This window comes from Xyrauchen texanus, chromosome 40, assembly GCF_025860055.1.
Source record: "Xyrauchen texanus isolate HMW12.3.18 chromosome 40, RBS_HiC_50CHRs, whole genome shotgun sequence".
Lineage (NCBI taxonomy): Eukaryota > Metazoa > Chordata > Actinopteri > Cypriniformes > Catostomidae > Xyrauchen > Xyrauchen texanus.
Window position 1 is genome coordinate 24088773 of NC_068315.1, and position 16499 is coordinate 24105271.

Genomic DNA, 16499 nt, shown 5'->3' on the forward strand with positions numbered 1-16499 from the left:
ATGCCCACGGTTAAATGTGGTGCTGGATCTTTAATGTTGTGGGGCTATTTTTGTGCCAGAGGTCCTGGATATCTTGTTTGGATACATGGCATCATGGACTCTTTCAAATACCATCAGATAAAAAATCTAAACCTGGCTACTTCTGCTTACAAGCTTACAATGAGCCCAGGTTGGATCTTCCAGCAGGACAATGATCCAGAACAAACATCAAAATCAACACAAATATGGTTCACTGACCACAAAATCAAGATTCTACCATGGCCATCCCAGTCCCCTGACCTGAACCCCATAGAAAATTTGTGGGGTGAACTGAAGAGGATTGGTGGTGGCGTAGTGGGCTAACGCACATAACCGTTAATCAGAATAAAATCAGAAGGTCACTGGTTCGATCCCCAGAGCCACCACCATTGTGTCCTTGAGCAAGGCACTTAACTCCAGGTTGCTCCAGGGGGATTGTCCTTGTAAGTGCACTGTGAGTTGCATCTGCCAAATGCATAAATGTAAATGTAAGAGGAGAGTCCACCAACATGGACCTCTGAATTTGAAGGATCTGTGGAGATTCTGTATGGAGGAATGGTCTCAGATCCCTTGCCATGTGTTCTCCAACCTCATTAGGCATTATAACAGAAAACTCAGAGCTGTTATCTTGGCAAAGGGAGGTTGGAAAAAGTATTGAATAAAAGGGTGCAAATAAATATGAGATATTGCACCTTTAAAATTATTTTATTGAAATTAAAGATGAGATTTTTGTAAAGTTTTGAATGAAAGATCAAAAGGATTAACAATGAAGATTTTTTTCACAGCCGTCTTTGATCAAATTTACCATGGGTGCCAATATTTTTCACCACTACTGTTGACTTAAGTGTTTGACTCTTTAAAAACTTTTTAGGGGAGAAAATGATATTAACTACCACATATACAACCGTATTTAATACTATCGTATTTATGCATAAATTGACAAAAACATAGCTTGAAACTTGAAAAAAACACATCTCAAGATCCATGGATTTGGAATTGAGCTCCGTTCAGCTGTGTTTGAAGAACGAGTTTGCATCTTGTGCTTTCACAAGTGACAAGCAAGCCTGAGGGTGATATGTTCTCGGTTTGTCCAGCTGGAGATAACATGATATTATTTATCAAATTAATCACACTGATTTAATGTGGTAACTTTACAGCCCTGAAATATACACGAGATAAAGTTTCCTGACAGAATTATTTTTTTTTTCAGCTCGAATATTGTTTTCCTGGAAATGCTGGCCCTAAAACCTTCAGTTGGTTATGGTATTTTGGGTTTTACCATGACTGAGAACTTGAATCCTAAAGGGAAGAAAGAACAAGTCAACACACCAGTGGGCCTTCAACTCTAACAGCACTTAGTCAACAAAGAGACTCTGAAACTGAAAATATATAGTATAGTGTTAAAGGTCAATGGCTGATAAGCCATGAAAATCCTTGATGGAAGGTAAACTGTTTCAGTGACAATAAACAGACACAAATTGAAAAAAGGGGGATATTTAATGAAAACGTTAAATGATTTAACACAAATATACTGTATATGGAAAAAGACCCCTAATGATGAACGGTTATGAATGAGTTCAAATTTTCTCAGTGTGAACATTTCTCCTATTTCACAACCTATTAATATGCTGAATCATTATGCCTGGTAAGGGGAGAGGCATAGTCTCTTTTTATTGATAATCCCCCCAAAAATCTTCCTGTGCTTGAAAAAAATTAAATAAAATGTTAGTCCTACTTGAATAAAATGTAAAAGAGAAGATTGTCATTTTTATGTTTTTAATTTCTAAGTGAAGCCATGAAGAAACATCTTAAGTTACTATCTTTAAAAATGGCAGACATCTTGTCACTGAGAAACAACCATATTTGTGTAAAACAACAAATCCCTGACCACTTTTGGAGTTTTTAAAATGGTTACTACAATGGACTGTATTTGCAGTTTAAAATATTGACTCTTAAAAAAGTTTTGTCGACTATGCTTTCACTTCTTTTTGAACTTTGTGTATATTTTCCTCGAGAATAATAAATATTAGTGTATTCCATTTGATTCACATTTATTTTAACAATAATTTTCAAAGGCAGTTGTTGAAATTAGCTTCATGTTTTCAGGCTTAGTAGACCCCCAGAGAGGAAAAGAAAATGGAAGGGTCTCCTCAGGTTAGTGAAAATAACAGTAATGGGAATAATCTTCTTATATACAGGGTTATCAGGATGTTGCTTGGAGAGATGCTTATGAACGAGTAATGAGAAAGTGAAGGATTTGTGGTTAATGTGGGAACTGAGCAAGAGAACTAGTAGTAAGTGGGGAAAAAAATTGAAGACTATGGGCACCCCATGAATTAGGGCTCCCTGAGACATTAGCAACAGTTCAACCAATTTTTTATTTAGTTTTTATTTCTATTTCATTTTCAAATTTTCACTCCAATTTAGTTTTTTGTTAGTTTTAGTTTTTAAATATTTGAGTTTAGTTTTAGTTTTTTATTACATTTAGTGTGTGTGTGTGTGTGTGTGTGTGTGTGTGTGTGTGTGTGTGTGTGTGTGTGTGTGTAGAGAGAGAGAGAGAGAGAGAGAGAGAGAGAAAGTCAAAGAGTAAATTGCTGGATATTATATTGTTTCTGTTCTTTTTGTTTTAATATCATGCATTGGCAACACAATAAACAGTCATTCCAATAAATGTTCAAATGTGTCACAATTGAAGTCCAAGACATGGCTAGTGTCTTTTCTATAGGTTGACCAGATTTTGAAAGTCTCAAACTGGGACACTATACACGCATATACACGCATATATATATAAGAGAGAAAAGAGAGAGAGGAAAGACAAAGGAAAGGGTGTCAATCTGTAACCCAGTTTTTCACCAAGAAAGGTGGGTAGCCTTTAGTCTGTGAGTGGTATTAACCTGTTGTCCATAGAGACAGAGCGTATTTAGGCCACGGAACAATCCAACCGTCTCCATTGACTTTGCATTGCGAGAGACTGCCTCCTTGTCATTTATGTCTTATAACAAAAAAACAAAACAATGTCTAAAAGCTGCTGTGTGACAAGGTATACAGCAAACAAGCTAAATAACCCAGAAATAATTTTTTATAAGCTGTCGACACCAAAAAACGGTTTGTTTCAGAACATAAAAGGAGACTACTACCCAAACTACTCTGAGAACTACGCCCACTGGAACGCGATATGATATTGTAAAAAGAAAAAGAAAAAAAAACATTCATAATTTTAACCATGTCGTTTGCTTATTTCACCACCCTATGTGAACCTGAGAGGAGGAGATATATTCAATTTACCCATTCTTCCTTCTGATGCTTCATGTCTTATTGCCTGTATCTACTTTTGTCTCCTTAAAGGCTGGCTTTTATGGTTCTGAAGCTTATAAAAATTTATTTCTAGGTTTAGTTAGGCATTTTCTGCCTTTTGTTATATGTCATAAATGACAAGGAGGCAGCCTCTCGCAATGCAAAGTCAACGGAGACGGTAGGATTGTCTTCCCTCCCGGTGGGCGTGGTCTTCAGATTATGACGCGTTGCGCTCAGTCTCTGTAGTGAAATAAGCTAGCTAGCTAAAAAAAATAAGTTAGTTAGCTGCAGGTGTTAGCCTACATTTCACGTAGTTTAAGTTTATGACCATATTCCAAACCTCAAAACCTATTGATTTAGTGATCACTTGATCTGTTTTGTAGCACTATAATAACCCTGATGTGAAAATTCCATTTTACATGTCAACTTTATTTTGTTGTTGGCATATATGTGCAGTTGAGTTCAAAAATCTGCTGTTTTTATTGTTTTGAGATGATGATGTTAATTTACTTTGAATACAAAGTTAATAGATATTTAGTTTTTTTATTTTTTATTTTTTTTATAATCTGTCATTAATTTTACAATAAAAATACATTGAGACTGTAAATGATTGCCTTTTTTATGGTGGCTTTTAATCTTGCATCAAAGAGTGAACTGCATACTGTATGCAGACTTGCATTTACAAATCACCAGCAGTAAATATTATGCTAGTACTGGTATTGAACTACAAGAAACAAGACAGTTGCAAGCCTTTGATTAGAGTTATGTAAAGCTTTTGATGGCAAAGTTAGGCCCTAGAGATGTGGTGACAACAGCTGCGCAGAAGGGGCCCAATTAGATTTTTTTGTCATGGGGCCCAAAATTCCTGGCGGCACCCCTGTATATATAAATAATAGTACTAAAATATGTAGCTAAATTCAATACAATATCTTTTAGTATGTGAAATGTTATTTTATTATATATTGTTTTATGTGATTTTGTCCACATTTTAGATATTTGTAAAATTTACAAATTCCATATAGCCTATTCTATCCATATGATGTCATACTGCATGTGTAATAATAATATGACTTATCAGTGCTTGTAATTACACATTTTTACACAACATATGCAAATCTGGAACTTCAAAGGTAAAATACATTTCTATATGTAAGTGCTTGTACTATTAAAAAAAATATACAGTAGTATGAATATGACCTGCAATTTCTTATTTAACACTGTAGCCATGGGAAAGTGTACATTTACAGTGACAGTTACACATTTTAATTCCATTTTCACATGTTATGTAAAGAAATAGATCGGCTTCTTTCAGCTTGATGAACATGCATTTTTATTTTGTCATTTCTAATTTGCATTGGATGATGACAGAGAGCGGCAGAGAGCGCCAAGCGCTTGAGTTGTTGTCATGGTAATCAGATCAGATTCTGAGCGGATTGCAGCAAAACTATAATTAAAGTATTGTCAAATAAAATATCTTCCCTTCCCTGCAATCAATTCCAGACACGATACCAAGAATGACATTGATGATATTTAATTTCAAAGAAAAAAATCTTTGAACCTAACAGCTGAAACCAGGAAATGATCAAATGTTTTAGAGAAATGACACACCTCGTATATCCAGGACCGACTGCTGGTTACCCAAGTTTTCCACCTGCTTTGCTTCTCTCCATGATGTACTGTTGTGATTCCCTCCCACTCTGTCTTTTCTAATGTAATGAGGGCAATAGACATCTGCTTGTGCTATTGCCACCTATAGTGGCATCTTCACGTTAAGGTGATAGCGGGTTTAAAGGTTTAAAAAATGTATTGCAACAAAAACGAAAACTAAATATTATTTTAGTTTTTTTTTATTTTATTTTAGTTTTTTCAGAGCCATGAAAATTTATTTTAGTTTAGTTTCAGTTTTTTCAGTTATGTTGATTTTTATTTTTATTTCAGTTTATGAAATTATTTTTAGTTTTAGTTTAAGATAATAACCTTGAGTTCAGCACACAGTCAACATACCTGAGTGAGAATTTGTGTAACATTTCCATTATGTTTGCAATGTTCCCTGTCTGTCTTTGTGAATATTTCTGTTTATAACTTTTGAAAGATCAATGCTGATTGCAGCTAGAGTGGTAATAGCTGCCCATTTTGTAAGGTAAAATTCAGCAGATTTGTCATAGTGCAATTAAATGGCTAAGCATCACACAGTGTAAACCTGACAGGATGCTCACAAATATGCAACATATAAATATTAATTAAAAGAATAGTTCACCCAAAAAAAAATATTATTTTTTTCAATACTCTCCCTTAAATTCTAAAAATATGAATACATTTCTTCTACCAAACACAGAGGATTTTTTTGAAGGATATGTATGGTGTTTTTTTTTTTTTTTCATGCAATGCAAAAAGAAAGGGGTTTAGCACTTTCAAGATCCAATATACTGTAGTAAAGGCAGCATAAAGGTAATCCATACAATCTTCTAAAGTGATACAATAATTTTTTGCCAAGAAACAGACCGAAATGTAACTCCTTTTTCACAATATTGACATCAGCATAGACTGTAAGGGGTTACATTTTGGTCTGTTTCTCACCCAAACCCTAACCTCACTGATGTTCTTGTGTCTGAATCCCTGCAACAGCGTTCTAGCATTTGGAAAACCTTCCAAGATTATTGAAAGCTGTATCAGTGCATAATTTAGATATTAAATGTTCAAATAAGGGGTGTGGTGTTTAGGTGTCCACATACTGTACCTTTGGCCATGCGTAAAAAACAAGACAATATATATATTTAAATTTGATTATAAGCATTTGTCAATTTATAGGCACTGTGATAGCTACTGGTGTTAAATGTTAATAGTCCAATAGGGAAGCCAGAAAAAATATGTTTTCTTAGGCACAAAGCCAAAGGCTGCTAAGCTTGTGGAACCATGAATTAAAACTCATAGACACTTCAGGTCATCAGTGATATAAAAGTGATGGCTGAACTGGAGGAGATGGGCTCCTCATGAGACATCCATTTATTGTTTTTGAAATGACAAAATAATGTTGTTGTTGCCTCCCGTTTGAATATGAAGGATTCTGTTTAAAATAGCACGTTGTCCATGGAAATCCAAATATAACAATGTTAGATTCGATCAGTAGCATCATATAATAACTTTCATTAGTAACATTTACAAACATTATGTTAAACTATTATGTTGACCTTGTTTCTCAATTAACTATACCTTTGCCATGTTTCATTGTGCTACTGTATTTTCCAATACAGAGAGATGCACATTTGGTTAATTATAGTTTTATACTTTATAGAAACAGCCTATCAAATATAATCAATCAAATATAAGAGGCTGTTTCTTTTGACCATATATATATATATATATATATACACATTTAGGACAGACACATCCAGAATAAAGGAATTTAGTTTATTATTATTATTATTTTTAGAAATTTCTTTGTGATTTATATATCAATTCAGGGATCCTATGTTGTGTATTCATGGACCCCAAGGAGTTCATAGTCCCCAGTTGAATACCCTGGCTCAAGATTTATAATGGCTTTCTGTGTTAAAGCAAAGAATTCTTGCACAAGACCAACAGTAAAACTAAGACTGAATCAATATGTGTCAACATGCATTTGAATTAAATGCATCTGTAATATAATACAGAGCTACAGCTCACATAGGCTATCTTTAACTTATCCACAGAAAAAAAAGTTGTTTATGAAAAAATAATGACCTGTCACATCATAGCTTCATGTTGACTGAGAATATTCTAAATTACAGTATTTCTTTCCTGATTAAATAAAAATAATAATAATCAATTTTAGACACGTCATAGATGCTGTCCTTTGGTTAGAGTAGGGGATGTAATCTCATAACTCCCTGAAAGATTACATTTAAAACATAATCTGCATGAGAGCTATTCCTAGACTTTTCATTTTGTATCTTAATTGGTTTATCTTGAAGATGTGATAAACTCAGATGGCATCTATTTATACCTCAGATGTAAATTCTTGATGGTTGCCATGAAACATAATTGTCCAGCTGCATGAAGCACGAGATGCACTTACTCTACATTTTCACATGGGAATTATGCTTTGTAAGTGTTCCAAGTACAGTATATAGCTTCTACCAAGTCCTGTCTGATACTTTGTAATATTGTTTGTTAAAGCAAATTGACTGGAAATAATTGCAATTTGTAGCTGTATACATGTTCTGTTGTACCCTTATTTTGATAAAATATCTAGCTACAAGATACTCTTTTAACTATGAACAGGGAAAAAGGAAAGGTATGCTATAGGCTTGTATTGCACCTTGGCTGCCAATAAAACTGCTGCAAAAACAGCAGGTTTATAGCATTTTGAATGTGGGCCAGATGTGAGACAAAGGCCTGTTGTTGTTGGTCACTTTTTCAGTAGCAAGCTTTTGAAAGCTAGATATCAATACCAACCTAAATCAAAATTGATGCAGATGATAGATTTGCTTTCATCTGCAGAATCCACAAGAGATTATACATTTTCTAGTTCTAAAACTGCTCAAAAACTGGATGCTCATGTTTGTTTGAGTTTCAGTCAGTAACGTGTTCTTTTGACTAGTTCTGTTTACTAAAAACATTTGATAGGATGTGCATGGGACTGTTGGAAAAGGTTGGACTTTTATTTGAAAGTGTTTGCGTTGTTGACGTTTTTTCTCGGCTTTTCCCTTAATTGTTCCCAGGTGTGTCTTGTTAACCTAGTTAGTTCTTGTGTGTATATAGCCCTCATGTACTCTTGGTATGGCATCATTTGGAGTTCTAGGTTCAGTTGTGGTTCACCTTTTATTGTACTCAGTAGCGTGTGGGGAGTTCTTAGATTTGGGTCTTTGCATTTCACATTTTTTCTCTGAATGATCATGTTTACAGTACAGGGAGCTGCACTTGGGTTCTATAACCTTTGCTCACCAGATGATTTCTGTTACGGAATGCAGTACCACGTAAAGAACCCGGCAGAGGAAATCTTTTCCCTCTGTCAAGGAGTGAACTACATTGAGGAATATTCACAGTGATTCTGTGAACTGACTAAACATTTGGACAGGGGAGAAGTTGAGCTAAAGGACTAATCAAACTGAATCTAGAACACAAAACAATGCTAGACAAGGAGTACACTTAGGCTATAAAGGCACAATAACTAACTTGGTTCACAAGACATATATGGGAACAATTAAGGGACACCTCAAGGAAAGACACAATATCCAAAATGCACAGTAACTGTCCAACTTCCTCCACCAGTCCCATGAGTGACACTTGGAGATTCATACATGTTAAACAATACAAACTCTTGACTTGAACAAAGTGAATTATACACTGCAGCACATTTTTAATGTTTATGAACAATGATAACTTACATGTGCAATAAGAAGTAATTTAAACTATGCTTTGGATGATTATATGCAAAAATCCTAAACTTGCAATAGAGTAAAATATTGGCATAAAAATACAGCCCAATATGAAGCTGATATGAAAAAAAATTATATATTGAAATATATACTGATATTGAAAATATGTGGTAAATTATTCATTTAAAATAAAGTTCAAATGATTATGTAAAATATAACATTTTTGCAAAAAAGTTTTAGTTTCAAAGAGTATCAAGATAATTACAAATATATATTACCCTGCATGTGTAAATAAATTTAAATAATTGGAAACATGAGACCATTTAAAAAACCATGGCAGTGTTCACCATTAACATTTAATTCAACTTTTTAAAACAAATTCCTCGTGAATCATGATCACTTATTAAGTCATGTGGCAACAGTCTCACGAGAATCCTCAAATAATTCGGTTCAAGCTGGATGTCATTACAACAGTGACATCATTCAAACTACAATCAATTTGAAAACACTCCTACACTCTCACAACATGCTCCTTCCTTTGCATGGAGACACAAAGTAAACTCTCAGTCACTAAGTCAACTTTGCTTGTGGTATTGCTGCCATGAAATCATTGTACCATTAAAGGGAAAGTTATCATGATCCACTTATCAATGCCTCAGTCTGCACATGTTTTTTTTTTTTGTAATCTATTGCATAGTAGCAAAAGCAATCTCAGTGGTGCAAATGGCAGTACTTTGATGTGCACTACAGAAATGAGATGCAAGTTTGGTGATTCTGGATGTAGGGATTGTCTGTTTTTCTCAGATGTTCTCAGTGAGAAACTTCCTAAGCTAAAACACTCACATCTTGTACGTTAGTATCGCGCAATATGTACCCCTCTGTGTCTCTGTCACAGTGTGTGGGTGAGCTCTTGAGGGGGCAGAGGAGGGTGTGGAAATGCCTTCGAAACGTTTCTGACAGACAAGCGTACAGTATGGGATTGGCGCAGCTCCACGAGTAGGACAGCAGCACCACAAACTCAAAGCCACGGGTGAAGTTGAGTACCAGGTCTGTTCGGTGCAGAGAGCAGAAGTTGAAGACATAGAATGGCAGCCAGCATATGCCAAAGACCAGAACAACTGCCACGACCATCTTGGTGACCTGTTTCTCCAGTTTGTGGCTTTCCAAAGAGGAGGACAATCCACTCTGCTGCATGGCATTTCTGAGAGTCGCCACCAATGCGGTGTAAAATACAATCATTATGGTGAAGGGTAAGGCAAAGCCGAGTACGAATGTATAGCTAAGAAAGGTCAACCACCAGGTGTCAGAGGCCACGTTGGGGTCTAGAGTGCACAAACCATAGTTGGCGGAAAAGTGAATAGCCATAGGCAAGACAGGAAATAGTGAGATAAACCACATTAGGGCAGCAATAATCTTTGCCCGTTGAGGTGTCCGCCAGCGAGCAAAGCGCAATGGGTCTACTAGAGCCATGTAGCGGTCAACACTCATCACGGTTAGGCAGAATACGCTTGTGAATTGGTTTATGCCATCCAGAACCATAACCAGTTTGCAGACCAGGTCTCCAAAGATCCATTGGTCCTGGAAGTTTTGGATAGCAATGAACGGGAGTCCTATCATGAAAAGGCCATCCGCCAAAGCTAGGTTAAAAATGTAGACTGTGGTCGCAGATGACATTTTGTCCAGCTTCAAAATGGCGATGATAACCAGGGAGTTTCCTCCCAAACCCACAATGCATACTGCCAGGTAGAGGACAGCCATGGTAACACTGAAGGCATCAAAATTCTTGTGAAAATAGACATTGTTTATCGAAGTACTGTCCAAATCCAGAATTGACACGTTGTCGTAAAACATTCCTAAAGGTATAGCAGTTTCCATTTCTGCCCAGAAACAGTTTGTAGTCCCTCTAGGAGATGTTTATAGTTGTTAAAAGGAAGAGAAGGAAAATACAATGCAAGACAATCAAAGTCCAAGAAGTTGCTGACGTAAACAGTCCTTGCTCACAACTAGTTTACATCCTTAAAAGTTGTTTGTTCTCCTGTTCTTGAAGCAGTTTTATCTTCCCAATCCAGGAACTTCAGTATTAGCCATCAAAAAAATTTCAGCCTAAGGTTTGAGGAAAAATATACTTTACCCACAAACTGGTACCATCTCTGGCACTCAAAGGGCTGGTAAGGTAGTTGCTGATAGATCTAAGTGGGAGAAAAACCCAAACTGCAAAACAGTTCCTCAGAGAAATCTAGTGGGTGTTAGACCCTCCTGGTGAGTTCTTATATATCCCCCCAGCAGCGTCCGGAGTGTGTGTGTGTGTGTGTATGTGTGAAAGGACATTCTCTGACAGATTGTCTCCGACGGCCCTGTTTATGTGATAAGCTGTGCTGGCTTGTTCCAATCCACTGTTATGAGGTTTCCAGGGTGCCATCTGTTACAATACTTTTGTTTTCATAACTAAACATTCTTCTCAGAAGGTCCCATCCAGCCTCTTTCTTTCACACTCCCTTACTCTCACTCCCTCTCATTTTCCTCCTTCACTCCACCCCTCTGTTTCCTCCCTTTCCTCGTAGTTCAGTGGGGGGTCAATCTGAGCTGATCAACCCCCAACTTCCCCTCAGGGCCAGCCACTTTCCAGATACATCCCCAGCCGATGAGTGATGAATTTGAGCTGGCTCCCGCTGCTTGTTTAAAATGCTGTAATGCCCCGCCTGTGTTTATATTTCTCAATGATTATCTTTGTTTGTTGGTCAGTGAATCATTTATCACCGGCTGCAGCGCACAAGGCCTCAGTGGGTGGAAATGGTCACAAATAAAACAGCAAGAGTAATGAGTGATCACCTTAGTCCTGTTCCTCCTCCGACACGCATTGCTGGAATACCCCAATTCTCACACTGAACTTCTCAAGAGATGCAAAAAAACAGCAACTGAGGGAGGTCATCATTGGCAAATGGACCATATATACACAACTCATTGACAACAACATTTATGGTAGATAAATTTTGTTACGCAATATGCTAATTATTTTGGAATTCACCCTACTCCCAGTTCCATGAAATCATTCCTGATTCCAATAATTTGGATCTTTCTACTGGCATGCTACTGTAAACTTGGAAATGTATCTGTAGTCTGAGCATAAGATTGTGTTGGAAGTTTAAGGAGCCCCAAATGACTACAAACAGGTATCCAGCCCTCTCCAATAAATCTACATTGCCAGCATTTGGTTTCACTGTTCTGGACTTGAGTTTTTCTTGTAACTCCTAACTAGTTGGAACATAACCTTCATGATATCCCAGATGTGTATGACTTTCTTTCTTCTGCTGAATAAATAGGAAGATTTTTAGAAGAATATTTCAGCTCTGCAAGTCCATCCAATGCAAGTTAATTGTGACCAGAACTCAGAAGGACCAAAAAGGACAAAGGCAGCATAAAAGTAATCCATATCTTCTGTAACGTTTTTACTAGAAATCTACACTTTCACTTTTGCTTTCACATTCACCCACCACTGGTTGGGGCTGTCAAAGGTGAAGGTTTATAGTATAAAATGACTTATTAAACCACTGGAGTCATATGAATGACTTTTATGCCACCTTTATGTCCTTTTATAGACTTTTTAAGTTCTGGTCAACATTCACTTGCATTGAATGGACCTACAGAGCTGAGATATTCTTCAAAAATGTTTTGCAGAAGAAAGTCTTAAGTCTGAGATGGCATGAGCTGAATAAATGATGAGAAAATTTTTTTTTCGGTGAACAATCCCGTAAAAAGCCACTGAAAAAGTTGAAAGCTTCTGCAATCTATTCTCTTCTAATTATATATTTTTTCTTCACAATTTGGAATGCCCAATTTCCAATGCGTTCTAAGTACTTGTGATGGTGTAGTGACTCACCTCAATCCGGGGGGCAGTGGACGAATCTCAGTTACCTCCTCGTCTGAGACCGCCAATCCATGCATTTTATCACATGGTTTGTTGAGCGTGTTACCGCGGAGACATAGCGCATGTGGAGGCTTCACGATATTCTCCGCGGCATCCACGCCCATCTCACCATGCGCCCCACCGAGGGCAAACAACATTATAGCGACCGCGAGGAGGTTACCCCATGTGACTCTACCCTCCCTAGCAATTGGGCCAATTTGGTTGCTTAGAAGACCTGGCTGGAGTCACTCAGCACACCCTAGATTTGAACTCGTGACTCCAAGGGTGGTAGTCAGAAAGTATAGTGGTTTTAAAAATACAAACTGTAGTAGAATGTTCAGAACTGATTAATGAAGCTTTACACAGCTCTTACACATTCCCAGATCCTTTCAGACTATATTCCTTTTTCCTCTAGGCAAGACAGAATAATCTGATTATCTCAATTATCAGCCAAACTGAAAGAAGAAATCATGTCTACTTAGGAAGGTTTAAAATAGTTTTTCATTTTCTGTCATTGATTTGTCCCTTGTTGATGAATTAGGAACTATTGAATAAACTATTATTAGTTCATACTGATGAATATGTCATTCGTCAAACCTGAGTAAGTATATCACTGCTTCATGTGTAATGGAAAATGTTTTGGACTGTGGATAATTTAATGAACCATTGCCAATCACTCACATTTATTTGTTCAACTGCAATTTTGTGAAGGCAACATTTTTGCATATAATACTTTTGGGTAGCCCATTTTCATAAATAAATAATTGGCTATAATATTTTTTTATTGTTTTTAGCAAAAAACAAACAAAAAAAAGGTTGTTGGATGATCAAACAAAATCAGAAGAACACTACAGATGCATGTGAGCAGCTATGAGCAAAGAAGGTTTGCACATGGACTAAATGGCTCTTCACACTGAAACACTTGCAGATTGTCATCTGTCTCTTGTCCAGTTTAAATCTGTTGAGAAGTATGACATACATGGGATATTACATACTGTTGTTCACCTAAAATTTTTTATTCTGTCATTTCTTGTGTTTCCAGACCAGTATGATTTTCTTCCTGCCGTGGAACACAAAAAGTGATGCTAGTCAGAGTTGAGCTTCAGTCACCATTAGGGATGCACTGATACCACAGCTTCTCTACTGATATGATTCTGATACCTGAATGCCCTGTATCGGCCAACACTGAACCAAATCCGATACCAGAATTGTTTTTTCTTAAACATTTAAAAATAACTATACCTCACTGTGTGGAACTTTTGGGGGTACTCTTTATATATATATATATATATATATATATATATATATATATATATATATATATATAAAAGCATTATTTCAACATAAATGTATAGCCTGTTAAAAAATATTGTTAACTGGACAGAGCAGTAGCAAAATTAAAAGTAATTCCAGTGAAAGTCTTCAACAGAAAAGAAGCCAGTTCTCTTTACATATATATTTTTTCACCTTGTATCTAGACTTAAAATGATTCAGATCTCTTTTTATGTTCATTTTAGATGTATCGGTACACATGTCATTCACACAATAATTTTTTGGAACACAGTCAACTTAAATATTGTTAATTGTAAAAAACAATGACTTAAGTTATAATAATTGTATTATTATTTATTATCTTGTAGAATTTTACTATACAATAGGAATATACTGTATATTCAGTTGTGCACCTTAAACTAGAAAACCATCTGGCTTTTATTTTGATGGTTGGAACACACCGGGAAGGCCTGTAAGTGTCTGTATGTAGTTAAGTTCATAGTAGTTGAATGCACATGAATACAATATTGACTTATTAAACATTTTTGCAATTCACAAAGCCATTGTTTGTCTTCAAGGGACTTTGAGTAAAAGTAAGAGTAATATGGACTACTTTAATGGTGCTTTTATTGTAGTTTAAATTTTTTTTTTTGTCATTTTTGGAACTTGAGTGTAACAACCATTACTAACACACAGAATCGGATTTGGATGGGTCTTGTTTTTGGGTACCAATCCAGGTATCGTATCGGTGCATCCCTAGTCACCATTCACTTTGATTGCCATACTTTGAAAGAGAATGGTGAATAAGGCTGTCATTCTACCTAACATCTCCTTTTGCATTTCATGGTAGAAAGAACATCATATGGTTTTAGAACAACATGAGGGTAAGTAAATGATAACGTGATTTTCATTTTTGGGTGAACTGTCCCTTTAACTTTAGCAAAAGGCTTTTGAGATAATTTCTTGCAAAAGAAACCCTTGCTCACAAAAAGGCTAAATATAAATATTTGGGAATGTTATAAAAGATTCTATTGCTTGTAACAAGCTGCCAATTCACATTCAAGCAGCTAACTCCCTGTACACTAATTGCAGGGTGAGTTCCCCATACCATGAGCAACATGGAATAATTAAAAACTTGAAAATAAATTGGTCCTTTTATTCACCAAAGTGGCATTCAACTGATCACAATGTATAGTCAGGACATCATTAATGTGAAAAATTACTATTACAATTCAAAAATTTTTTCAGAACTTCTTAAACTACTTCAAAGAGTTCTCATCAAAATATCCTTCATGTGCAGCAATGACAGCTTTGCAGATCCTTGGTATTCCAGCTGTCAGTTTGTCCCGATACTCAGGTGACCTTTCACCCCACACTTCCCACTTGCCATAGATGTGGCTGTCGAGCACTTCTCACACACCTCACAGTCTAGCTGATCCCACAAAAGCTCAATGGGTTTAAGATCCATAACACTCTTTTCCAATTATCTGTTGTCCAATTTCTGTGTTTCTTTGCCAACTCTAACCTCTTTACTGTTGTACATGAAACTGGTGTTGAGCGGGAAGAATTCAATGAAACTGTCAGCTGAGGACATGTGAGACGTCTATTTCTCAAACTAGCTGTATGGCCGCATGCACTATGCGTACCATGAGCGCTCCTACTGACTTAAGAAATATTTACTCTCAGAATATTTCACCAATTATGAAATGTGTCCCGTATTGCTGCAGGCTGTTTAAAAGAAATAACAATGGCCAATTTGAGAATTAGAAATTATTTTGAGTTGGTTCTTTTCAGTGAATTGGCCAAACAGTCTGAACTGATTCGTGATTCAGTACAATTCGTTCAGAGCGATCTCTCACTGAATCATTAGGAACTGTTTCTCACACAGCAAAACCGTATTAGGATATTTACAAATACAGAGAACAAAAAGCACCGAATACAGTGTAAATTTACCTAAAATCAACTGAAACAAAAGTCTGTCTTTTTGAGAGGTAACTTAGAGAAACTTCATCAAGTGCTGTGTCATGTGAACAAGGGGCTGTTCAAACTGAACGTGTTTTTGCGTCTACTCGTGCTGTTTTCCAATCGCTTTCCTTGTAAACATTAGATAGATGTATGTCTTTTGAGAACGGCATCGCGTTTAACAGTGTTTTTAGCATCTGTCACGGGAGCGCTGCATTTTAAGATGCCATGAAAATGAATATAGTTGCTGGCTCCAACTGATAACAGCACTTGCATTATGACCAGTTTTTAGAAGTTTTTATAATATTTCTAATCTTGTAGACATCTTAGATAATGTGTAATAAATGTTATCACTTCACATGTGGTTTGAGAGATGTTTGTAACATTAGTTTTATTTAGATCCCAAAATTTATTTCTTACTCTCCCAGGAATGATCACGTGGCTCATGCCACTTTCTAAACTGGGAAAGGCCAGCCCATGTAACTATGGAAACCTCACACTATTGCCTAAACGGAATGAAGATGTATTGTAATAATATATTATTGAATAAGAATAACAAGTAAAACCCAATGCCAGGTTACATAAAACACCTTACGTTTTTCCCTTAAGTATTACACGCACTTAAATGTGTACATAAATTCTTAAATATTTAAAATATATAAAAAATATAAGCATTGTGGTGGTGGTGTAGT

General features: G+C 36.2%; 1 protein-coding gene across 1 annotated transcript; it reads right to left on the reverse strand.

The window, feature by feature from the left end:
- Positions 1–8916: 8916 nt before the first annotated feature.
- On the reverse strand, positions 8917–11061 carry LOC127633750 (somatostatin receptor type 2-like). The gene has a single exon (XM_052113029.1). The coding sequence runs from the start codon at positions 10542–10544 to the stop codon at positions 9495–9497; it is 1050 nt and encodes a 349-aa protein (XP_051968989.1). The 5' UTR covers positions 10545–11061; the 3' UTR covers positions 8917–9494.
- Between the last annotated feature and the right edge of the window lie 5438 nt (positions 11062–16499).

Bases quoted from the DNA above. Each gene is read 5' to 3' on its own strand.
- LOC127633750 (XM_052113029.1), bottom strand. From the start codon at position 10,544: ATGGAAACTGCTATACCTTTAGGAATGTTTTACGACAACGTGTCAATT.